Source organism: Monodelphis domestica, chromosome 4 (genome assembly GCF_027887165.1).
Source record: "Monodelphis domestica isolate mMonDom1 chromosome 4, mMonDom1.pri, whole genome shotgun sequence".
Lineage (NCBI taxonomy): Eukaryota > Metazoa > Chordata > Mammalia > Didelphimorphia > Didelphidae > Monodelphis > Monodelphis domestica.
This window is the reverse complement of record NC_077230.1, coordinates 45,910,825-45,936,433: the sequence shown is the minus strand read 5'-3', so window position 1 is coordinate 45,936,433 and position 25,609 is coordinate 45,910,825. Positions and strand designations below refer to the sequence as shown.

The 25,609-nt window shown below is 35.3% G+C and overlaps 1 protein-coding gene across 2 annotated transcripts in view; it reads left to right on the top strand.

Annotated features, from left to right (window-relative positions):
• The window catches only part of APOO (apolipoprotein O), a 111,729-nt gene extending 87,528 nt beyond the window's left edge, over positions 1-24,201 (top strand). For both annotated transcript variants that reach the window (XM_007493413.3, XM_056793361.1), the window contains 3 exons: positions 6,035-6,133; positions 20,934-21,006; positions 23,943-24,201. In XM_007493413.3, coding sequence (XP_007493475.1) covers positions 6,035-6,133; positions 20,934-20,972 — 138 coding nt within the window. In that variant the 3' untranslated portion in view covers positions 20,973-21,006; positions 23,943-24,201. The remainder of the gene's footprint in view (positions 1-6,034; positions 6,134-20,933; positions 21,007-23,942) is intronic.
• Positions 24,202-25,609: the final 1,408 nt, after the last annotated feature.

Here is a 25,609-nt window from a genome sequence, read left to right as displayed (position 1 = left end):
TGCTGTTTTGCAAGATCATTGTCTTCCAATTGCTTAATTCTGGTCTTTAAGGACTGGTTTTGCTTTTCGGTTTGGTCTGCCCTGCTTTTTGAGGCTTCCAGCTGTTTCTCTAATTGGGAGTTCTTGTCTATCAGACTCATGACCTCTCTCTGAATTTTTTCCTATTTTTCTTGCCAGAAGGTTTCCATCTTTTGGATAAGCTGCATTTTGAGTTCTTCTAGAGCTTGTGGACAATTTCCATTTTGATTTTATTTGAATTTCATCCTCTTTTTCCTTTGTAACCTGGGTTTTCCCTCCGTAAAGGTTTTCAATAGTCATTTTTTCCCCTTTCTTCTTGGAGGGTTGATCTTGGGCACTATGAGCCATCCCTTTGGTGGTTTTTCCTTTCCTTTTTAGTCAGAGGTCTGAGTGAGATGGGTGGGTTTTCTATTGATTTAAGTGGCGGTGCTTTTGCCTCAGGCTGGTTCTTCTGCAGCAGCCTCCGCAATTTGTTAGCGTGCCTGCGTGGTCTATGGTCTCTTCTCTCCCGTGGGCAGGAGTCTCCTGTGAAACCTCTCTGATTGGTAGTTCCCTGGTAGACCTTGTCAGTTCCCAAGGACCTTGGCATGCCCCCACACACACACACTACAGGGAGGAGCGGAGATTTTGCTTCAGGTAGTTTTAGAGTCTCCTCGGAGTTCACAGTTTGTCAGAGCCCCTGTGGTCTGTGCGCTCTCCTCACTCACTGTCTCTGGTGAGCGTGCTGGTCCCTACTCTGGTTCTGTAGGTGAGATGGGGTTGGGTAGTTCAGATCACGTTTGGGTGTGAGCTTTTTCTCCTTCTTATAGTGTGGAAATGCTCAAACCCCACGTATCTTCATTGCTGTGCCCTATTGTAGAGTCCCTCTGTTCTTCCAAAGATGATTTTTATGCTCTTTTGAGGTAGTCTATTTCATTGGGGGAGAGGAAGCGATTCACATCTAGATTGCAGCCATGTTTACTTGGAAGTCCTCAGTTCTGGGCTTTTCTTTACAAATATTTGGAAGTCTTCTATTTTGTTGAATGCCTATACTTTCCCCTGGAAGTATATAGACAATTTTGATGGGTAGGTGATCCTTGGTTGTAGACCCAATTCTCTTGCCTTTCTGAATATTGTATTCCAAGCCTTGTGGTCTTTTAGTGTGGAGGCTGCCAAATCCTATGTAATCCTGATTAATGCTCCTTCATATCTGAATTGTCTCTTTCTGGTTTCTTCTAATAATTTCTCCTTAGCTTGGAAGTTCTTGGATTTGGCAATTATATTCATGGGGGTTGTCTTTTGAGGATTTAATGTAGCGGGTGATCTATAGACTCTTTCAATGTCTATTTTACCCTCTTGTTGCAAAACCTCAGGGTGGTTTTCTTGGATGGTTTCTTGTAGTATGGTGTCAAGGTTTTTGTTTGTTTCCAGATTTTCAGGTAGGCCTATGATTCTCAAATTGTCTCTCTGAGATCTGTTTTCAAGGTCAGTCATCCTTTCAATGAGATGTTTTGTGTTGCCTGCTAATCTGTCATTTTTTTACTTTGCTTTATTAATTCTTGCTGTCTTGTGAGGTCATTGGCTTTCACTTGCCCAATTCTAGTTTTTAATGACTGGTTTTCAGCTAAAATCTTTTGATTTTCCTTTTCATTTTGATCGATCCTGCTTTGCATGGCTTCCAGCAGTTCATTTTTGGTCTTCAATTTGCTTATTATTTCATTTGATTTCTGGGCTTCAATTTCCAAGTGGGAGATCCTGTCTTTTAAACTGTTATTTTCGTTTTGAACTATTTCCCACTTTTCTTGCCACATCTCTTCCATTTTTCTGACAATGCCTGATTTAAAGTCTTCAAGAACTTTTGACCAATTTCCATTTTTTTTTTCCTGAAGGTTTGGGTGTGTTTAATTGTTTGTCATCTTCTGCTGCCTCTTCTTTAGTCTGGGTTTTTTCTGAATAAAAATTATCAAGGGTCAAGTTTTCTTCTCCTCCTTCTTTTCCTCCTTCTCCTCCTCCTTCTTCTCCTTCCTTCTCCTTCTTCTTCTTCTTTTCTTTGTGTGTGTGTGTGTGTGTGTGTGTGTGTGTGTGTGTGTGTGTTTGTGGATTTTAGTTCCTGGGAGTTGGTGGCAATTGCCTTGTTTCTTCCTGATCAGATGTCTAAGTGAGGAATGTGGGTGATCTTTGTATTGGGCTCTGGAGAGGTCTCTTGCCGATATTTTTCCCAGTCCTCAGCAGTGTCCAGCTGCTCTTAATGACAGGTCCAGCCCTTATGGATTTAAAGATTGCCGCACAGAAGTCTGGGTGTGGCGTGTAGGCAATTCTCTGTATTGAGAACTGGAGAGGTTTTTACCCACAGGCTATTTTTTAGGTTTCTGTGGAGTTTTGCTTTGAGCTGCTTCTCTCTGCCCAAGTTCCTTGCCCTACCTCCACATTTCCTCAGCCTCCTGGGGTCCCTAGTCTTGGTTTTCTTACGAGCAGGTCCAGCCCCTGAGAACTTAAAGATTGCCTGGGAGGAGGTCTGGGTGTGGAGTGTAGGCAAGTCTCTGTGGAGAGGTTTTAGCCCAAGGGCTTTATTTTGTTCTCTGAAGCATTTTGCTGTGAGTTGCCCCCTCTCTCCAAGCTCCTCAGCCTATCTCATTGTTTCCTTAGCCTCCTAGTGTTCTGAGTCAAGTTTCTCTTAGAGGTAAGTCTGTGTTGACTTCAGCCAGCCTCCCTTCTTGTGAGATCTAAAATGGTTGAGGTCTTAAACTGTAGTGATTAAAATAGTGGAAGATATAAATTGTGATAGATATAAGAGAGGGTGAGTAAATTTGACCGCAGAAATATGTTTAAGTACAGTGTCTTGGATTTTAAAATCAAATATAAGATGGTCGCCAGGGAAATATTCCCAATTATTCAAATACCCAAGTCAATTGGGTTTTATAGAGATTTTAATTAACAATACAATGAGTAATTAAAGAAAGAGAAAGAGAGTAAGAAAGGAATAAGTATGAAGGGCCTCAAGCCAATATGGCCTAGACCTGAGTCTTAAAAGAGAAATCAATCAGTTTTTTAACACTCAACACAAGGTCTGACTAAACAAGGATTTTAGTGACACCAGGCCAGCGTCCTTCCTCAAAGAATCTTCCAGCCAGAGATTGTTTCAAAGGGCCTCTCTCAAGAGCCTCCAGAGCTCCTACCCCAGAGGGACAGAGCCCCTCAGAGGAGCTCCTCAAAGAACTCTCCTTCAGGATGAGAGTCAGAAATCGAGATCCCTGAATGAGTCTTCTCAAAATGAGCTCCCTCAGAATCAGATCCAGCTCTTCTTTGAGCTCTTATTTTTAAGGGCAAAATCTCCTATGTCACCTCCCCTAAGTCCTTACATCTACCAATCACTGTAGATGTTTCTAAAGGACCGCCTATTTTGAATTCACAGCTGAGTAGTTTTAATCTCTTTAGTAAGTCAGAAAAAAATGCTGCTGTGTCGACAAATTTCATTAAGAAAAAGCCTCTGAATAAGTTATCACCCTTTTAGGTTTAAGTAGTTTACAAGTTGCCCCACCTTTATAGGTACTTAGTATCCCATTGTATCAATTCTAAAATAGACATGACTCAAAGAACTTCCTGTCCTTTCCATATGGGTCAAAGCACTTTTCATTGTTCTCAAGGAGCTCTCTGTCCTAAAGCAGTCCTAAGTAGGGTGGAGTAGGGATATTCCCAAGGCAAGGAGCCCTCACATTCAAGTAGAATTCTCACTATCTGCTAGGGAATTTTTTAAAGTAGAAGATTCCCCAATGGGGGAAACCCCTAACATTCATAAGTCTGAGAAATTTTGAGGTTTACATCTAGAACTTAGAAGTTTGTCCTGTGCTTGCTCAGACTCTGGAAAGGTAGGTGGAGTGGGGTAGGGGTGATGAGCTCGCCTCATGGTGGGGGAGATTTTGCCCCCTTTCACCATGGAAATGCCCTGACTTTGCATACCTTCTGTGCTGTGCCCTACCGTGGAACTCCTTCACTCGTTTGATTTTGGTTTTGTCCTTTTGAGGCACTCTGTCTCAATTGGTGGAGAAGAGATGAGCTCTGCTTCTACTCTAGAGCCATCTTGTCCTGGAAGTCTCAAGAAGGTCCAGCTTTTTCTTTTCAAGTTCAAAAAATAATATTCTTTCTCTGTCTCTTTTCTCTTCCATCCCCCAAAATCATGTAAAGATGAATTTAGAGTTGTGACTTTAAATCTAGTTTTAAATGGTCATGAAATAAAATTCCCAAGTCAGTCTGGAAATTTATGGTAATTTAATTAATATAGAGGGAAGGAATTTAAGGAGAAGAGAGAGGGAGAGGAAAAAGAGTTCATTTAAACTGCTCTGGGGCTCAGACTGAGCCAGGCAGGAGTTAAAGGCCTTGGCCAAAGGGGCCTCCCCGAGCCCAAGGGAAAAGGAAGTCAGTCTCAAGGAAGCTGTCTGAGTGAGCTCCTCCAGGCTGAGTTCCAGGATCAAACTGGTGCCCAGACTGCTCACAGGAAGTGATCAGCCAGATCCAACTTTCCACCTCTAAATTTTCACATCTACCAATCATATCAAAGGCTTTCTCCAGAACTGCCCATACTTTTAGTTCTCACCTTCTTTGATTGGTTTACATCTTTTGAGCTACTTCAAAGTTCACCTTTTGTTAGTTACTTGACCTTTTTGTGATTAATTTAACCTTCATAGTTACTTAACACCTTTTTGTATTAAAGTCTAAAAATAGACTTAGCTTAAAGTTCTAGCTTCACTCAAAAACTCAGAAAGTTGGATACATGTTTATTGGATGCTTGGAGAGATTTATTATTTATTCCAAATAATCAAAGCCTTCTTTTTCTTGTCCATCCAAAATTTTAAAGGATTTCCGAAAGTAAAAAGAGTCTAGAAATCATGACCCACTAGAAATAGTTGAAATAACTAAGTATTTTTAGTCTGGCCCCTAAAGTGACTAGACATGAAAAGTGGGCATGAAAGGGAGGGGAGGTAAAATAGAAACACAATAACTGTCTTCCAGAATTTGAAGAATTATCAAATGAAAGAGGAAACAATCTTGTTTTGTGTCTCTTCAGAGATCAGAACAAGGACAAATCGGAGAAAGCCGAAGACATATTTCAACTATATATAAGAACTTTATAACCATTGGCGCTGTCCAGAAATTAATTATGAAGTAGTTCACTCTTTGTTATTGGAAGTTTTTAAGATGGGGTAAATAATTATCTATTAGGTCTGTTATAGAGGATATTGTAGCATTTTATGGGAGGTTAGATAAAAAAAGACCTTTACTCCTAGCTATAAGATTCAATGATTCTTTGGGCCTTGAAATAAGTTTGTGTAGTTTTATCTAAGATAACTCCCCATATATATATAAAAATAAAAAGTTTTGCTGGACATAAAGTCTATGACTTTCAACAGTTAGCAGTCTTCTAGTTTTTTTGCTTTGTTTAGTATTTTATGGGGCATGTGTATAATTGGAAGATAAGGATAGAGTAGAAATGAATGGTTTTCCAGAATTTTTGGCATCTTATATGTTATTTGTTGCAAATGACTTTTTAAAATGTTTATAATTAGCCTCAGGCTTCCCTTGTCTATCTTTTTTGCTCTTTGCTTAATTCTTACTATCCTAATATTTGCCTACTTAGCCCTGTTTTGTTTTGTTTTTAAACCTTTACTCTCTTGTCTTGGTAACACTTTTTAAGACCGAAGAGCAAGGGCTAGGCATTTGGGGTTAAGTGATTTGCCCAGAATCACACAGCTAGAAAGTGTCTGAGGTCAGATTTGAACCCATGTCCTCCTGAAGGCTCTAGGCTTGGTGCTTAATCTACTATACCATGTAGCTGTACCATCAAGCTATACCATGTAGCTGTACCATCAAGCTTCCCCAAATTGGCACTGTTTTCAATATGTATGTCTCAAATCTATCTGTGGTATAAATGTTTAGGTAATGATTCTTTAAAAATAGGAGGAAAAAATAAACTGATGTTTTATATTACCTTTATGTCATATGTATGCCATCTTTATATTAATAATCTAACTTTTATTTCAAGGTCAACGGGGAGAAATTATATGATTGGGGCCTGCGAGTATTTATAATCCTAGAAGATGTGTGGAAGACATACTTTAAAATGGATGCAAACCAGGAAAAGGTAAGAAATATCTGTTTCATAATCTGCTTTATTATTAAAATTTTATCTCTAAAGATTGAATCTCTTTCTTCTGAGTTTCAAAAAAAAAAATAAAACTTCATATTCTTGTAATTTGTTCTCTGTGGACATTGAATGTGACTAAGAGCAAAATCCTTTTAACATTTAAATGTTCCCAGCAATCCTGAATTCAGGGGTATCTCTTATTCATGTTTTGTTACAATCTCAATTTTTGGTTTTTATGGTATTTATGATTTGCAGGAATCACAGGTTATCTGTGTCATTGCTTTTAGCTATCATATACAAAACTATTTGTATAGATGAATTTCATTCCTTTGGGCCTCAGGGATTTGTGCCAGTGAAAGAATACCTTATGTCTCTTATAAAGCTGGAAAATAAATAAGGTTGTCTCTCCTAGCCTCTTTTTTTAAAATTTTATTTAATTAGATGATTTATAATAATTTTCTATGGTTACAAGACTCATGTTCCTTCCCTCTGCTCCCTCCACCACCTCCCATATCTAACATGCATTTCCACTGGGTTTAACATGTGCCATCGCTCAAGACCCATTTCCTTATTATTAATATTTGTGATCTTTTAGAGTCTACTTCCCCAGTCTCCTAGCCTCTTTTGAAAGGGCAGCTCTACAGTGTGGCAGAGCTATATCCATACAATCCCCATCCTCACAGCACAGTCATAAGGAAGTTTATACATATGCATACATGTATTAATCTAGTTATCTGAGGTGACTTTTTTTAAGACTCTTACCCTCTGTCTTAGAATGAATACTGGTTCCAAGGCAGAAGAGTGGTATGGGCTAGGCAATAGGAGTTAAGGGACTTGCCCAGGGTCACACAACAAAGAAGTGTCTGAGGCCAGATTTGGACCCAGGACTTCCTGTTTCCAGGCCTGGCTCTCTAGCTACTGAACCACCTACGTGCCCCCTGAGATGACTTTTTGATTTAGTGGGCTCTGGTAACTTGCATAGGAAGAAAGCTAAATAAGCTCATCTTCAGTGTAGCTTTCCATGTGTCCTGGAAGTTCACAGAAGCACCAAAGATAGCCATTATGTTCTGCCTCTCTGAAGGGCAAGCAGGAAACAGAGAAATTCTGGCACACAGGAGAGTACAGATCTAGCTGTGACATAAATTATAAGCATACATACTTTCTAAATTGTAGACACAGGTGTAAGGGTTAAATTAAGGAGTTCTACAAGTGAGGGGAGTTTATCGAAAACTTTGTTTAATTAAAGAAATAAGTATAGATAGAAAGATAGAAAAGAAGAGAGATTGTTACTCTTATACCCTATAAATAGCTCCTTGCTTCAGAGACAGACCACTCTGTAGAGATCCCAGAGGCAAAAAACCCTCAACCATCAGCGGCTGCTTACTTCTCTCTTCATTCACTAGGGCAGGCTACTTCCTCTCCTTAGTCCTGGTCTCTGGTAACAGAATCTTCAGCTATGGCTCACTGACTCACTGAACCTGTCAGTTCTGATCTACTTAGAAATCCTGCTCTCTAGCCTCCCAAGGAGACAGAGGGAGAGACTAAGAAAATCCCTTTAATAAATGGAAAAGCTTCATTGGTAACACCAAAGCCTTTAAAATAATATCTTGTCTTAAAAAGCATTCTGATATATAACAGAATGATGAATTAGAAGAAAAAAATTGTGAAATAATGATTAGAGACCAAGTCATTAAATCCTTATTATTTTTATACACAATTGACAAGTCCACAAAGACATTCTGGGGCCATTGAGGCAAAAACAACCAGAAAAGACATTTGCAGATCGGCCTCAGACCCTGACAAGAACTGGTATTGATCTTACAGGTCTAACAAATCAATGTCTAAGAACACCTGGCTTAATTGGCTCAGAAACTTAATATCACAAACCTTGATCTTCATGAGTGTCAGCCATGACTTAATGCTTTTGTACTCCTTATGTCAGTGATAACAGACCAAAGAGGTCTTTGAAGATTATTATTAAGTGTATGTACTCCTTTGTGCAGCTGACACCTACTCACTTTCATTGACACTGAAGAATATATGTTTCTGACATGTTACCTTCTTAATATATCATTCTCCTTTGATCATGAAGTGTAGAAACTGTATGAATATTGCACCTATATCCTCAATAAAATAGAATCCGTGATCCCACCCACAGGCCCCCTAGTTTCCCATAATCATTGACTCAGTTGTGTCTGTTAGCCTCTTTGTGTCTCTGGCTCTTTCCGCTCTCAACTCTGCTTTCTCGCTCTCTCTGTGATTCTAAAGTTCTCTCCCTGCCCACAGCTTTCAGCTGTCCCTGCTGGTCAGGACAAGCTATAAGTTCTATAAGGTATAGGGTAGTATGAACAGCTTTGCACTGGAAACTAGAAAGCAGTGACATACTTTTCCTCTTACTCAGTAACAGAGAGAAAACTGGCTGCCTTGAGTAATTCAGTACATTGCAGCAGGACTGGTCTTAGTTAAACATTTACATAAATTATGTATTAAAGCTTCTGACATTCTCATTTGGCCCTTTTTAATAAATTACATGAAAATTTTTATTTTTTCTTTTCTTCCTTTTTTCTCCATTTTCCTTTTTTATATACCCATTGGAAATTTAAATGAGCTTTAAGTTGTATATTGCTTACACTCATTTTGATCATTTTTCCTTTCTCACTAATAGTCTGTGTGGAATATTGCTAAAAATAGCATTGACTAAATACCTAGAGATACTTTATTTTTTAATTTAATTTTATTATCATTGCAAAACACACTTCCATATTGGTCATTGTTGTAAAAGCACACTCATACATAACCAAAATCTCAAAATAAAGCCCAAAATATATTGATGTGAAAGACAACTCTAACAGGTCTTTCTCTGAAAGGATAGCATTCCCTGTCATAAATCTTTCAGGATTGTCCTAGATCAGTGCATTGCTAAGAATAGCCAAGTTTTCACAGATAATAATTGTCCTATATTGCTGTTCTTGTGTACAGCATTCTCCCAGCTTTGCTTATTTTGTTCTGCACCAGTTCCTGCAGATCTTTCCAGCTTTTTTCTGATAGCATTTCTTATAGCACAATAATATTCCATCACCAAAATGTACCACAATTTGTTCATCTATTCCCCAATTGATGGACATCCCTCAATTTTCAATTCTTTGCCACCACAAAAAGAGCAGTTATAAATATTTTTGTTCAATTAGGTCCTTTCCCCATTTTTCTCTCTTTAGGATACAGACCCAGTAGTGACATTATAGGATCAAAGAGTATGCACAGTTTTATAACCTTTGGGATTGGTTCCAAATTGCCCTCTGAAATGGTTGGATCAGTTCACAACTTCATCAACAATGCCTTAGTGTCCCAATTTTGCCACATCCCCTCCAACATTTACCCTTTTCCTTTACTGCCATATTGGCCAATCTGATAGGTGTGAAGTGGTATCTTTGTTGTTTTAATTTGCATTTCTTTAATCAAGAATTATAACATTCTTTCATATGATTATTGATGGCTTTGATTTCTTCATCTGAAAATTGCTTGTTTGTATCCTTTGATCACTTGTCAATTGGGAAATGTCATGTATTCTTATAAATTTGACTGAGTTCTCAATAAGTTTGAGAAATTGGACCTTTTTCAGAGAAATTTGTTATAAATTTTTTTCCCAGTGTGTTGTTTTCCTTCTCTTCTTGGTTATATTAGTTTTCTACTAATGTAAAAAGCTTTTATAAAAGCTTTTTAATTTGATATAATCAAAATTATTCATTTTACATCTTAAAATGTTACCTATCTCTTGTTTGGTCATAAATTCCTCCCTTCTCCAAAGATCTACCAGGTAAACTATTCTGTGTTCCCTTAATTTAGTTATGGTATCACTCTTTATATCTAAATCATATGTCCATTTTGACCTTATCTTGGCATAGGGTGCCTATACACCGCTTCTGCCATACTGTTTTCCAATTTTCCCAGCAGTTTTTGTTAAAGAGTGAGTTCTTATTCCAAAAGCTGGGATCTCTGGGTTTATCAAACACTGGATTGCTAAGGTCACTTACCCCTGTATATTGTGTCTGTAATCTACTCCATTGATCTACCATTCTATTTCTTATCCAGTACCTGATTATTTTGATGATTGCTATTTTATAGTACAGTTTGAGATCTGGTCATGCTTAGACCACCTTTCTTCACAATTTTTTTTATTAGTTCTCTTGATATTCTTGACCTTTGTTCTTCCAGATGAATTTTATTATCATTTTTCCTAGTTCTATAAAAGAATTATTTGGGAGTTTGATATGGCACTGAATAAATAAATTAATTTAGGTAGAATTGTCATTTTTATTATATTAGCTCAACCTACCTATGAGCAATTAATATTTTTCCAATTGTTTAGATCTGACTTTATTTGTATGAAAAGTGTTTTATAATTGTAAATATATAATTACTGTGTTTGCCTTGGCAAGTAGATTCTCAGGTATTTTATGTTACTTAGAGTGATTGTAAATGGAATTTCTTTTTTTTTTAATTGTTGCTGCTGGACTTTGTTGGTAATAAATACAAATGCTGCTGATTTATGTGCAACTTTACTAACATTATTAATTATTTCAACTAGTTTTTTATTTGATTCTCTAGAATTATCTAAGTATACTATCATATCATCCACAAATATAGATGGTTTACTTTTCTCTTTGCCACTTCAATTTCTTTTCTTTCCTTATTGCTATAACTAGCATTTCTAATACAGTATTTAATAATAGTGCTGATAATGGACATCCTCGCTTCTCCTGATCTTATTGGGAAAGCTTCTAACTTATCCCCATAACAGATGATATTTACTGAAGATTTTAGGTAGATACTACTTATCATTTTAAGGAATGACCCATTTATTCCTGTGCTTTCTAGTGTTTTTAATAGAAATTAGTGTTGTATTTTGTCAAAGGTCTTTTCTGCATCTATTGAGATAATCATGTGATTTCTGTTAGTTTGGATGTTGATGTGGTCAATTAGTCTGACAGTTTTCCTAATAATAAAAACCTGCATTCCTGGTATGAATACCACCTGGTAATAGTGAATGATCCTTGTTCTATATTGCTGTAGTCTCCTTGTTAGTATCTTATTTAAAAATTTTGCATCTATATTCATTAATGATATTGTCCTGTTCTTTCTCTGTTTTTGTTCTTCCTGGCTTAGGTAACAGTACCATATTTGTTTCATAAAAAGAATTTGGTAGGGATTCCTTCTGTTTATTTTCCCAAATAATTTAATTGTTTCTAAATGTTTGGTAGAATTCACTTTTGAATACATCTGGCTATAGGAATATTTTCTTAGGGAATTCATTGATGGTGTGTTCAATTCTGAGTTGGGATTATTTAATTATTCTGTTTCCTCTTCTGTTAATCTGGGCAATTTGCATTTTTGTAAATATTCATTCATTTTACTTAGATTGTCAGATTTATTGGCATATAATTGGGCAAAATGACTCCTAATGATTGCTTTCATTTCCTCTTCACTGACAGTAAGTTCATCCTTTTCACTTTTGATACTGATCATTTGATTTTCTTCTTTCCTTTTTTTAATCAAATTAACCATTGCTCTATTTTATTTGTGTTTTTTTTTTCATAAAACCAACTCCTAGTCTTATTTAGTAGTTCAATGGTTCTCTTACCCTCAATTTTATTAATTTCTCCTTTAATTTTTAGGATTTCCAATTTAGTCTTTAAGTGAGAATTTTTAATTTGTTCTTTTTCTAGTTTTTTAGTGATGTGCCCAATTCATTGATGATCTTCATTTTCTTGATGTAAACATTTAGAAATATAAATTTTCCCCTAAGTACTGCTTTGGCTATATCCCTTAAATATTTTTTAAACTTTTATCTTCTGCCTTGGAACCAATACTAGGTATTGGTTCCAAGGCAGAAGAGTGGTAAGGTATGGGCAGTGAGGGTTAAATGACTTGTTCAGGAATCACACAACTAAGAATTGTCTGAGGCCAGATTTTGAACCTAGGACCTCCCATCTCTAGGCCTGGCTCTAAATCCACTGAGCCACCCAGCTGCCCCCCCTCCCTTAAATTTTGATATATTGTCTCCTCATTGTTATTCTCTTTAATAAATTACTGATTGTTTCTATAATTTGTTCTTTGACCCACCCCTTTTTAGCATTAGACTGTTTAGTTTCCAGTTAATTTTTTTATTTGTCTTTCCATGTTTACTGATTATAATTTTTCTTGTATTCTGATCTGAAAAGGATACATTTATTATACTTTTCTGCATTTGGTTGTGAATAAAACATGGTCAATTTTTGTGTAAGAGCCATGTACTGCTGAAAAGAATGTATATTCCTTTCTATTTCCATTCATTCCATTCTCTTAATATCTATTAATTCTAACTTTTCTAAGATTTCATTCACTTCCTTTACTTCTTTCTTGTTTATTTTTTTGTTTTGATTTATATTGATCTGAAAGGGGAAGGTTGAGGACCCCCACTACTATAGTTTTACTATGTTTCCTCCTGAAGTTCATTTAATTTCTCCCTTAAAAATTTAGAGGTTATATCATCTGATGCATATATGTTAAATATTGATATTGCTTCATTGTTTATAGTACATTTTAGTAAGATGTAATTTCCTTCCTTATCTCTTTTAATCAAATTTATTTTTGCTTTAGCTTTGTATGAGATCATGATTGCTACTCCTACTTTTTTTATGTCATGATGCACAATAAATTCTGCTCTAGCCCTTTGTCTTTATTCTGTGTGTCTCCCTGCCTCAAATATGTTTCTTATAAACAAATATCCACTCTGCTAATAAAGATACTTCTAAATGAAGAATAGTAGAATTCCATATGAAACCTCAGAAAAGTTGTGAACAAATATTTGTTATAAATCCTGAGGATTACTTTGAAAGGAGACAGACTTAGTTTTTGCTATTTGATTTTTATTGCCCCTCCCTCCCCTTTTAAAAATAATGAAGGGAAATAACCATGTAGATGTTAGTGGCCTTTCTGTGCCTGGAGTGAGTTATCCATTTAAATTAGCTAACTCTTTCAGTGGCATTATGGTTTTTATGTTCAACAGACTATTTTTCCTCACACTGTTTAAGATGGATGACCAGAAATTATTTTCAGGGATTTTGAAATGGACTGATTGTTATATGAGACCAGTTCCATTTGAAACATGAATCATGTATTAGACAAAGAAAAGATTCCCCAACAAAGGAATGACAAGTACATTTCTGTAATAGAAGTAGTGGTGTTAAATTATTACTGAACACCTTACTTATAAGAGAGTTTATGTAAGAGATTTATTCTTGGTTATTAACTTTCTAATTCTCATTACTCAAGGGGATAGGTTACTACAAATCTGTGGCATCTTTTCATACTTTTTTTTCTCTATCTAATAACTATTAAATTGTAAAAGTAAAATATTTATATCCTCTATTTTTGACTGAGAATGTCTTTTAGTTTGTCAGGCTATACTTGATGAATAGTCAAGCAAACATTACACATTCATCAGGAATGTGTAAGAGAATCTAAACATCGTGGTCATGACCATAGACTAAGTCTGGAATCAGAGATTATTAATACAACTCAGATCTGGGAACTTTTAAGATGTCATGGATTTCATTTGGGCAATCAGAATAAAGCATTTCAAAATGGTCTCCCTGTATGCTAAATGTACTTCAACTTAACCCTTAAGGAAACAGGTCTTTCTTCATACATAGAAAATACCTAGATAGGGCTTTGCTTTAATTTTATTTATTCCTTTAGTTACCTTGTGTTTGATCTGTTAAAATGAGTAATTTTCATCCTTGTAGGACACATTAAAGAACACATTTTAGATTTGTGTTGGGATTCGGAAAGATATGAGTTTTAGATTTTTTTTTTATGGCAGAGCCAACAATTACTGTTAAGTAGGAAAAGGAAAACTGAATTAAGCTTTGGCTTTTCTGCCACTGAGGCAAGTGCAACAGCAGTTGAAATGTTAGAGTGAAGGCTGATGGATAGCAATGACAGTTGGTAGGGGGAGGGGAGACTGGAGGAGTGACAGTTGCTCTCGAGATCTCTTTTCCTGGCTCTGGGAGGAGTGCTCTCTCCCTGTCTCTGGATAGAAGTACTTCTATTCCTGGATTTTTCCAACTGTGTTCTCTACCTGGATTCTTGTGATCACGTCATCGAACAATAGGATTTAAGGGGAGCGGTTTGAACTGTAGCACCAATCTTTAGGTGCATTATCCCGAAGAGACAGGCCTAGCCAGCTCTGAAGGTCAGAACCTTTTCTTCCTCTTGCTGTGTACTGCTAAAGACTTTGAACTTAAGAAAGCTGGCATAGGTTGGCATAGACAGGAATAAAAGAAACCCTCCACCAGCCTGCGAGGCCTGGCCTCAACTAAAAAGCTGAGAGAGACTCACCCAATTTGGGAAAAGTATAGGGAACCCCTTTTCCCTCTACCTGATACCATCCCTATCCAAATTGTTATTAAATTCATCTTTATTTAAAGTCAGATAACACGCAGTCAGATAAGAGAACTATCATTTCAGTGGGACATAGAAGGAGCAGAACCTAAGGATAACCATTCAACCATAAACGGTCCTTTTTGGACCCCTCTGGACGACCTTGAGTGGGGGGAGGCTTATCCCTCAAGAGGGTCCATGCTTACCTGTCCTGGGGTATCTTCAACATCAATCAATAGAGAAGACATCCCCTCAGGCTATCATAGTATCATTGTTAGCCCATTTCTCAGGAACCCCATTTTCAAAAACTGCCTCTCATCAGGGGGTATCTCTCTCCTTTTACCTCATCAGCATTCATATTGCCTCTGTTCCTTCAGCTCCTCCATTCCCTGTTATAAAACCTTCCTTATTCCCTGTACCTCTTCAGTCCTCAACAATTCCTTTAAATATTACATAAGGAAACCGTTAGATATTCTTCAAAAGGAAAATATAGTACTAAAGAAACACAAAAGATGTTAATAGAATGACAGGTCTAGCAGAACTTATAAAGCTTGTTTTTAAAGTTTATTCAGACACTTGCTGGCTCAGCAGGAGAACAAAGGAAAATTGCAGTGGACGCCCTGGGTAAACATAGCCTGCTTTCTCTTCCTCCACATGATATTACTTAGATTTCCAACATACTTAATTTGGCTAAGACTAAATCATATGATTGAAAATGCTCTTGTATCTTTGTCCTCTTAGGAACTTCAGCTGCAGAAATAATTTACTAATCCTAATTTTACTGACATTCTGAGCTTTACTCGTGTCCCTGAGAATATATGTGCCATAGCTCTTTAGTTCTGACCTTACTGCCTAATTCTTGGAAGTTGAACTCAGTTTTGTGATCTTTAACAAGTATTTGTGCTTACTCCATATTTTCTTATCTAAAACTTGTAGACATCAGTAGTAGATACTTCAGTGAACCTCTGATCTCATTGAGCTTGACTTAGGACAGCCCAGGGGTCTGTCAATTGTTTATGATTTGTCACTTGGTAGCACATGTCTGTCATAGGCCATCCTTCTCAACACTTCTTCCTTAAGTAGGGGTGTAGACATTCCTGTTTGTTAGGAATTTTAAAACTAATCAGGGCATAGAAAATCGAAAATTCACATCTGTTACAGTGGCAGCTACTTTGGGCAAGCTTGTCTCCCTGTCAGGCTTTTCCCTAGGTTATTCTTTGCCTGGCATTTAGCATCAGAAAATCTGTGAGTAAGTATTCCCACTGTTCCATGTTCCAAAGAACCCTCAATGATCCTGATGGATGTATGATAGCTGGTACTTTGCTGTAAAAAGTCTTGTTAGTCAGTGCTTTATTCTATTGAATCAAACATTTTTTCATAATCAACAAATAAGCACAAATGGTATCTTATATTCTCTAGCTATTTGAGCTACTTGTGAGGTAGTAAAGATGTGGTCCATTGTTAAATATTGCCATACCTTTATTATTTATTATTAGTACTACCTTTGTTGGGAGTGCTCTTGATTCTTGTGTAGATAGATGTCTCATAAAAATTTTATATAAACAAGATAATAGGCATGTAGGTCAGTAATTATTAATATACTCTTGGTCAGTTTTGGGGGGATTTAACTAAGTTCGAAATTTTTTCCTCCATAGCTTTGGTATCTTCTCCTCCTTCAAATACCTTGGATATTGCTCATCAATGCCCTCATACTCATAGCGCCCCAAGCATGGATCTCATATATATGCGTATATATACGAGTATAAGTGTATATATGCATGCTTGGTCCTGTTTGATTACTTTTCTCAAATATGTTCTTTTTAGTCTCATTTCTACTATATCTATAACATCTTGGCAACTATGATGTTAGCACCCAAGCATGGCCATTCTACTATCTTTGATGAAGAAGTAATTTCATTAAAATGGCTCTTACAGATCTTTCCCATTTTTTCCTTCTGATGGTAATCCTTAAATATCCTTAGGATGACTTTACTTAGTTGAACATCTTGCCATATTTTCTTTAAACTAGTTTTATCCTCTATTGCTCTTCTTTGCTTTTTTTTTTTTAACCCTTACCTTCCGTCTTAGAATCAATACTGGGTATTGGTTCCAAGGCAGAAGACTGGTAAGGGGCTAGGCAATGGAGTGACTTGCCCAGGGTCACACAGCTAGGAAGTGTCTGAGGCCAGATTTGAACCTAGGTCCTCCCATCTCTGGGCCTGACTCTCAATCCACTGAGCCACCCAGCTGCCCCCTTCTTCTCTGCTTTTATAACACCATACTAATCATAATTATTCATTATCCTTCATAAGATTCTATAGACAAATATATATTTTAGCTCAGAATTCCCTTGGACAGTCATCCCATTCCATTTGCATATAAGCCAGCCATATGCTAACTGAAACACCTTTCTGGATTCCTTTGGTCTCTGTAGCAATTAATTTACTTTGGCTAAACTTTAGTCAGTGTTGATGTCAGCACTGATACCCATTTCCCATTTTTGTTTTTCAATTTATTATATAATAAATAATTCCAAGGTTCAATCATTTTAATTGCACTCCATCTCTTTTTTTATTATTGTTGTTGGTTTTTTTTTTTTGTTGTTTAGTTTAGTTTTGTTCCTACAAAGTGATCTTTGCCTTGCTAATTCAGTGGTCCGATTATACACAGATAGCTCCCTCAAGCATACCTCCTACATCAATAACAGGTCTTTTCCTCTTTGATAAAATAAAATCTAATTCATTTTTTTGTGGGTGAAGGAGAGAGAGCTCTTTGTATAGTAGCTACCAATTGTTTTAATAAAGTATTCGTGTCCAGATAGTGTGGGGGATTTATGTAATTGACAAGTTTTTTGCTTCCCTCATTTCTTTTTTCCTGAACCATGCTTGCCTATATATTTTCTACCTCTGTGCACTTTTTTATTGGTCAGAAAGTCTCAGACTGAATGTTGATTTGATTTGAAGGACCTTATCAAGTTCTTCATAGAATTTCTCTATCACCTCATCCTTAGCAACAAATGTTGCAGCATAAGCTGCAATTATTTTCATAGTGGTCTTTTTGCAAATATTTATCATCATTGCAATCAATTGCAATATATAATGAAAAGATGTCTGTTGACATTATATTTCTAGTAAGTTTTAGATATGTGATAAAACCCATTCCATCAATTCCTTTCTTCCTTGTTTGAAGTAATACCTTTTTAGCCATTTTTTTCACTTAACATCAATTTCCTTCTTTCTACTGGTTTTCTTTATAGCAAGGTTATTGAAATTGATGTGATATAATGCTTCTCACAATATATCCCTTCTTGGTCATTGGACAAGGGCCTCACATTTAGATTCCCATAGTGAAATTGGTATTTGTTGTCTGCTTCCTTTACCACCATCACCAAATAAGCAGAACCAAAGGCAATTTTTTACCTTTGTTTGCATGAAAACATTTCCTCACTGAAGTGGCCAAACTACCACTGACTTGCCACTTAACGCTCAGATTGGTTGTCCAGTACCTCCTCATGACATGGCAGCATCTCTGAACTCTCTTAGGCAACCAGACTCTCCCATGTGGAAGGGTTCTGACAACAGACTGCATCTATTTTTTGAAAATTAATCTACCCTATATTATAGACAACTGAAAGGTTTTAATCACCCACATTTTCTTCCAGTACTCCTTCCCTAAGAGCAGATGTGGAAGTTATCAGTCATCCTTTAGATGTACTGTTTTATTCCTTACTGAAGTACCTTGTTTACTATAGTGTAGAGATGGCTGCAGCAAATTGGAAAACAAAACCCAGGTCTATACTGAAGACCAGTTACTACAAAAATTAAAAAGAACACACACACTTAAAGATGGTGTTAGAACATGGTTTTATGTGTAAGTAATTTTATTAGATAGAAATACAAAAATTATAGTGACAAAGTTAATTTCTGACTTGGCCAGGAAGTGGTCTTTTTATGTTAGCATAGTGACTGCATAGATCTAGGTTGGCCTACAATAATATGTTCTTGTGATAGTGAATATATTCAGTATTTTTAGTCAGTTATTTGACTGTCATATTTTGATATGGAATAAATAATACATGAATAAACAAGAAAAAATTGCCTAGCAAGAGTTGATTTCTTAAATCAGAAGGGCATTTTTGTGTGCTTATTTTCTGGGTTCACAACTAGTCCCTAGGCATGAAAAGACTTGTGGTTAGTATGTTTGAAAAATTAAATTATTTGCACATGTACTAATATTTCAGCAATAGAGCATGTAACATTGAATACTTTGAAAACATTCTAATATAATTTGAACCACAATGGCCTCAGACTTAGGTATCAGCTTGTACTTTGCTTTTTCAAGCTGTACTTTCTTATATCTCATAGTTTCTCACAATCAAACTTTTCCCCCCTCATTCTCCAGGCCTCCTGCTTCCTACTGTTGTTGCTATCACATTGGTAAGATCCAACAGCATATTATCATATGAACAACTTCATAGCCTTACCAGAAGTCAATCCCTAAAACTGGATCAAAACCTGTAGTCTTGAGTGAGAACCCATGTATTTTAGAGGATAGGACATCTAAATAGCCAAGAATTCAACTCTTCTATAGAACAGTTATAATCAGCATAATAATGCTGGTGATCATCACCATCATAATGTAGAGAAAGGGACCCCTGGAGCCACATAGTTCAATCTTTATTTTGCAGAAGAGGTAACAGAGTTCATATGTAAAGTGGGTAGATCTGTTTGGGTTTTTAACCACAGCTTCCTTTTGAATTATACTTTGAAATATTAAGTATTTTATCTGTCATTCTTATAGTTGCCTCTTATTGATCATCAGGGCCTCCAGTGCATTGCCCAAACAAGGAAGAGGGGAAGTATGAAAAACAAGAGTTATATCACTAGAAATGGCAGAACATCCCCAAATCACTTTCTGAGTCTGTGTGTGTGGCCATTCCTCCCTCCTCACCCTCCCTACATCCTTTGCTGCACTTCAATATTTATTGTATAGTATTATGTTTCTTATATGATATATTCCATCTAATACTTAGTCTAACAGGGAATACTAACCAAAGAATAGCAACAATACTCTATATTTGCATCTGAAATCCCTGGATTTCATTTTACATTGGATAGACCCTGGAAGCCTTTAAGTCCCCTGGGGATTTTCTCCGTTCAGACATGAGTCATGTTCATAGGGGAGCTCCTGGAGAGCCAGCAGAGCTCACTGCCTGGATGGTCAAGGAGTCTGGCCTGATTCCCAGCTCTGAAACCTCCCAGTATTGTAACCTTAGGCAAATCTTTTACTCTCTATGAGCCTCTGTTTCTTCATCTATAAAGACAGAGGTGATAACACAGTCTATCTTACTGACCTATTTTGTAGAAACTATTTTGTAAACCCTAAAGTGCTGCATAAGGATAAGCTATTATAATGATGATGATTCATGAAGGATCCAAGAATCTTTTTAAAGAGGCAAGTTTTTTATCTTATTTTTTCTTTATGGAAATATTTTTTAGTTTCCCAATTATATGTAATAACAATTTTTAACATATATTTTCTGAAATTATAAGATCTAAATTGTCTCCTTTCCTCTCCCTTCTCTGAAATGGCCTGAGCCAGAGTCTAGGGAAATAGGTGACTTTGACTGGTTAAAGGAAAGAATATTTTCAGACTTAAACTCTTACATCTCAGAAGTCCTTACAGCTCCTCTCTGTTTAAGGAGTACACATGACTGCAAGGCCATAGTTGTGGGGAGAGGAGGAGGTATCAAATCACATGATGTGATCTGCTGATATGAATAGGACAAAATACAAATTGGCAAGAGAAGCTAATGAGATCCTAGATTAGTAAATTGAGAAATGTGGTATAACATACATTTTTTCAGCATTACAAAGAAAATTAAAATAGAAAGGCTTTGGCCTTAAAGAACATGAACTCCTTCCCCCATACACACCTCTATACCACATACTTGTTTCTAGCAACATGACACATCATTGGTGGCCGAAGTTGGAGCCATCTCTCAGTTGCACATAATTTTTCCAGATCACGTATATTTCACTGCACACCCTAATTATGTGTTGCAGGTTGAGGATAGGCAGAATGGATGTGGTTCAGTTGTAACCTGTTTAAGGGGAAAAGTCAAGGTGTAATAGTCCCTTATAGAAGTGTATTAACTCCTCACAGTTAATAAAGGATAATTAAATGCTTTGGACTTTATGGAGGTTCTCTAAAAAGTCTACATGTTAAGTGAAGCTTATAACTAACAATTTACTTTTGTTTTTAATAGAAAAAATGCTATTACAATGAAACTTTGTTTTTAACCAGATGTTAGGTCTAGGTTCTTTGCTGAAATCATTTAAACTGTTCTTTAATGTCCCCATTTATATTTTTTAAGGCTGAAGATGTGAAACATTCATCTAAACAAAGAAAATAAATAGAATGGTCCAAGTGCTGCCCATTTTCAAGAGGTAAACAAAAAAATTTTGCATGTATGATTGCTAGCTACAGTCATAGCCAGTTTTAAATTATCTGTTCACAGAACTTCATAGGGAAAATTGGGAGATGGGATGATGTTTAGTTCAGCCCAATATGTAGTTTTTATGCTCAAATGAGATATTGTTTAACTAAGTTTGTTTAAATTTTGTTCATTTTTCCTTGGCATGCTAAAATAACATTGTTGGTATATTGGTTTTCACATTTTAGATAATAGAAAAAGTATCAGTTTAGGATGACAACCTTGAACACATTATACTCTTTTAGGGCAGCCTTTATGATTATTTTTTTACATGATGCCTTTGAGAAACTCAAGACTGGTGTAAGTACTTTAAGGGGCATGGGGGGAATATGTAACATAAAACAATAGAATCAAAGGAAAAGAAAAGTAATTAATTGTGAAAATATTTATGGCTAGTATGATATGATGGCTACAAATGTGATATAAACTACATAAGGAATTTTTTTAAACTATACCAAGGTAAACATTTAGTGGATAAATGTTTAAGGTATATGAACAGCAAATTTACAAAAACAAATACTTGGGGGAAAAAATGTTCATTATCACCAGTAACCAGAGTTGAATATTATACCCACAAAATTGACAAAAAATAATTAAAATCAATGAAATTGAATACTGGCACAATTATGGAGAAACAGGTTCACATTTTTATCATTGCTGCTAGAATTGTAAGGTAATAAAATCTTTTGGAAAGCATTTATCCAATAAAATCTTTTTAAATTACCATGCTCTTTGGCCCAATAATTCTGTTGTTGGGAATGTATCAAAAAGAAAACAAAAAAGGAGCTGTCTAGTCATAGATTTTTATAGCATTGTCTTTTTTTTTTTAATCTTAGATTCATCCTAAATGTCTAATAATAGGGGAATGGTTAAATAAATCATTTCACACTAATGTAATGGAATAATGTAATAACAATTAAAATCATCAAGTATGAGTAAAATAAAGAAATCTCAAGGGAATTTTATGAAAATTGAAAAAGTAGAATCAGTAGAATCCTGATAAACTTACCATAAAAGAATATAGCAAATGTGACTGAATGGACAAACAAATTTGTTGGGCACTTAATGGAAATGACTGAAAAGTTTTTAATGGTTCATGCATCAAACTTCATTGATTTAAATATAAATAATTACAAAGCAAATGTAATTGGTTATATTACTACTTAGTATGCTGTAGTACAACATTTTTTTTAAAGTAATAACCCTAATTACTTTCATTTTACTAATGAACAAGCTGAGGCTAAACAGGTCAGGTTTAATATCATTTAGCATATCAGTGATGTAGTCATAAATCAACCATATTTTCTTTGCTGATTAGTTAACCCTGCAAAAATTTTGTACGTGTTTGTGCGTAAGACTTGTATTTAGATTTGGCCTTGAACAATTAATAGGTGTGTGACCTGGGCAAATCACTTAACCTCTGTCTACCTCAGTTTCTTCAATTATAAAACAGAAATAATAACACCTATTTCAGAGGATTGTTGTGAGACTCAAATAAGTGCTTAGCACAGAGATAGCTAATAGCAAATAATAGACTCCTAAATGTTTTTCTCCTTCTCCTGCTCTATAAGGCATGTAGTTTGTGGGGAATACATCAGCTACACTAGTTATTAACAGTCTGTCTGGGTAATTAATGTCTTATGGTTTCTAGACAGTTATAAAAGTATATTGAACTTTTGCTTTAAGTATCTTGTACATTTTGTACTTTGAAATCCTCAAGTAGATGGCTTTCGTACAGCTCATTCTAGTTGCGTAACATCCAGATTGTTTACTTAAATAATTTTTAAAAGCCACAAAGAATAATAAACTATATTTTAAAAATCATTATTTTGCCAGTTAGAATGCAGAATATCTTAAACATTTTTAAAATACACTAAACCTGTTTTTCTCTCTAATTCACAAGTTGTTGTTATATAGAATACAGCTATAGACAGTTTTGTATTACTCAGCAACTTTCATATATATAGTAGACATAGTAGAACCAGATGGTGATTTTTTTTAATCTGCTGGACAGTCTGCAAAAAAGGATTAAGGAAAATAATTAATATTGCTTTTAGCAAGACTTATTTTGCCTTTTATTTTTCTCACTGTTTAAAGTCATATTTCCTTTTGAAATTCAATTCTAGCTACATTGGTGAGAAATCACTTTAAAGAAAATGGCATTTCTTTTTTCATAATGTTCTATATTGTAGTCTCATTTCACTATACATATAAAGTCTATTCACTTAAGAGAAAGGTCCAGAAGTGATTCACAAAAAATTATAAGATGAGATACTGATATCTTAGTTGAGGAATTCTTCCCTATACTAGAAACAGCTGATACAAAGTCTCTAAAATTTCTACATTCCTCATCTTTTCCCCCACACTTTTATTTTTTAATATATAACATAAAAATAATATAATAATGCTTTGTTATTAATATTATCCAAGAAAAACAAATTGCCACATTAGCCATGTCCAAAAGTCTATCTCATTATTTTTTCCCCTCCCAGTTATTTACTAATCTAAAGAAAATTCTTTTTTTGTTGTTGTTATTCTTCTCAGTTGTATTTATATATTTAAAGAAATTAGTGAATATTTTGATTTTAGGAAGAAATTTTTTTAAAACCAAGAAGTATGCTAAATTATCTTTGCAATAAAATTGAACCTCAGTTTCCCATTGGGGGGGCGGGAAGAGACAGAGACAGAGACAGAGAGAAAAAATAATTGCCCTTTTCCTTACCTAAAATGTGTCTTGCAATATTACCCATACTTTACCTTCTTTATTCCATAGGTTCCATAGTTATTTTAAAATGATGCATCTGTAAAAAGCCTCAACTTTTATAGTAGCCACTATTTTTCAGAAACAAAAATCTTGCTCATATTTCCCATTTTTCTTCTTTTTTTTAGATGTACTCCAAAGACTCCATGCAGAAACCAGTATTTTGAACAGATTAAGAAAGATGCCAGAGATGCTGATAGTGAATGCAATAAAATGTCTTTCTTTTTTAGGAAAAGACTACATTTGTCCTCTTTGTTATCTCTGATGATCCATATTACTGAAGAGACTAGTTTGATATTCTTTCACCTAGAGATAATTATTAAATCTTAGAACTTCTTGTCCTCATGTTGCTGTTCATGTACATAATTAAAATTCCAAGTAAATATAGTTGCTTTTTCTGTTATTTCTATTAGCAAGTTTATTTGGGTCATTTTGTTATTTATTTGTTTTGTTTATTTTCAGAAAGCATTGAACTAGATTTAGACTTAATGTATTTTTCTACTAGAAATAGCTTTAGACACATGTAAATAATGTAGAAGTTTTTTTCTGACATTGATCAGAAGGTTTGCATATGAAAACAATCACAGTGATGTTATGTTTTGTCCAAGATTTCCTCCCATTATATACAAATCTTCTGCCTCATTAGTGCCACTGAGAGATATAGAATGAAGCATCTCTCTGTTCCTTTCCCACAGATGCATGGGAAGATAGTAGTTTATGTTTGTTCTATTTTGTTTGAATGCACAGCTCATTTGCGAATGCAAGTTTTGTGTTGGTGGGAACAGCTATAGCATAATCCAGGACTCTTAACCATTCTCAGCCAGGCAGGAAGACCAACCATGAGACAAAAGGACTACTGAAGGATTTCCATGGTTCTTAATGGATTTAGAAATAAATCCTCTTGTGTCATGTTAAATATTCATTGTAATTACTGGTTTTTCTGCTTTATTGCTGCCATTTGGTAAAATATCAATACTTAATGTCATGTATATTTTTAGATTAAATACTATATTTGCAAATTATTCTCAAATCAAAATACTCAGAATACCAGGAACAGTGCCAACTTCATTAGCATCTTAAAGAGTTGGTACAAATTGGCCCTTAAGATATTTTCACTTGTCACCCAGCATTTCCTTTTCATTTAGTTTCATTGAAGCAGAAGTAGTTTTACATCATCATAAAACTGTTTATTCATGTAATTTATAAAGACTTATTGTAAGTCTCATATTTGGAGATTGTATTGAAATGTATTAAAGTAGTGCCAGATTTATACTATCATAAATGCATTGCTCTTCTCACAGAAAATGAGTAATTCTCACTTTTAAATTACATCTTTCTCAAATACTTAGAATTATAGACTTTTCTATATAAGCAAGAACCTTAAGAAATCATCTGATATATCACCTCAGCATAGTGCAATTCACATAAACCATCCACAGCAGGAGAGCATCTGTACAATTTTTTAAAATGGTAGAGACCTCTGAAAACAGAGATCCCATAGTTGTTTTACAGTCATGAACTTTTTTTCTTATTTCTCTTTGTAGTCTCTAGTGCTCTAGTTAAAACACTTCTATTTCTGTTAATATTGGAGATGGTCAGCACCCATTCTTAAATAGTAGTATAATCCTCAAATCACACTTTTTATCTTTTTTTCTCCTGAAGAAATCATGCTAAATAATCATTTCTCTTTAGCAATTTTTTAATCTTTAGCCATCTTTGTCCATTTTTTTCTTCATATCATTTTTTTTAAAACATTTGCCTTCTGTCTTAGAATCAATACTAGTATTGGTTCCAA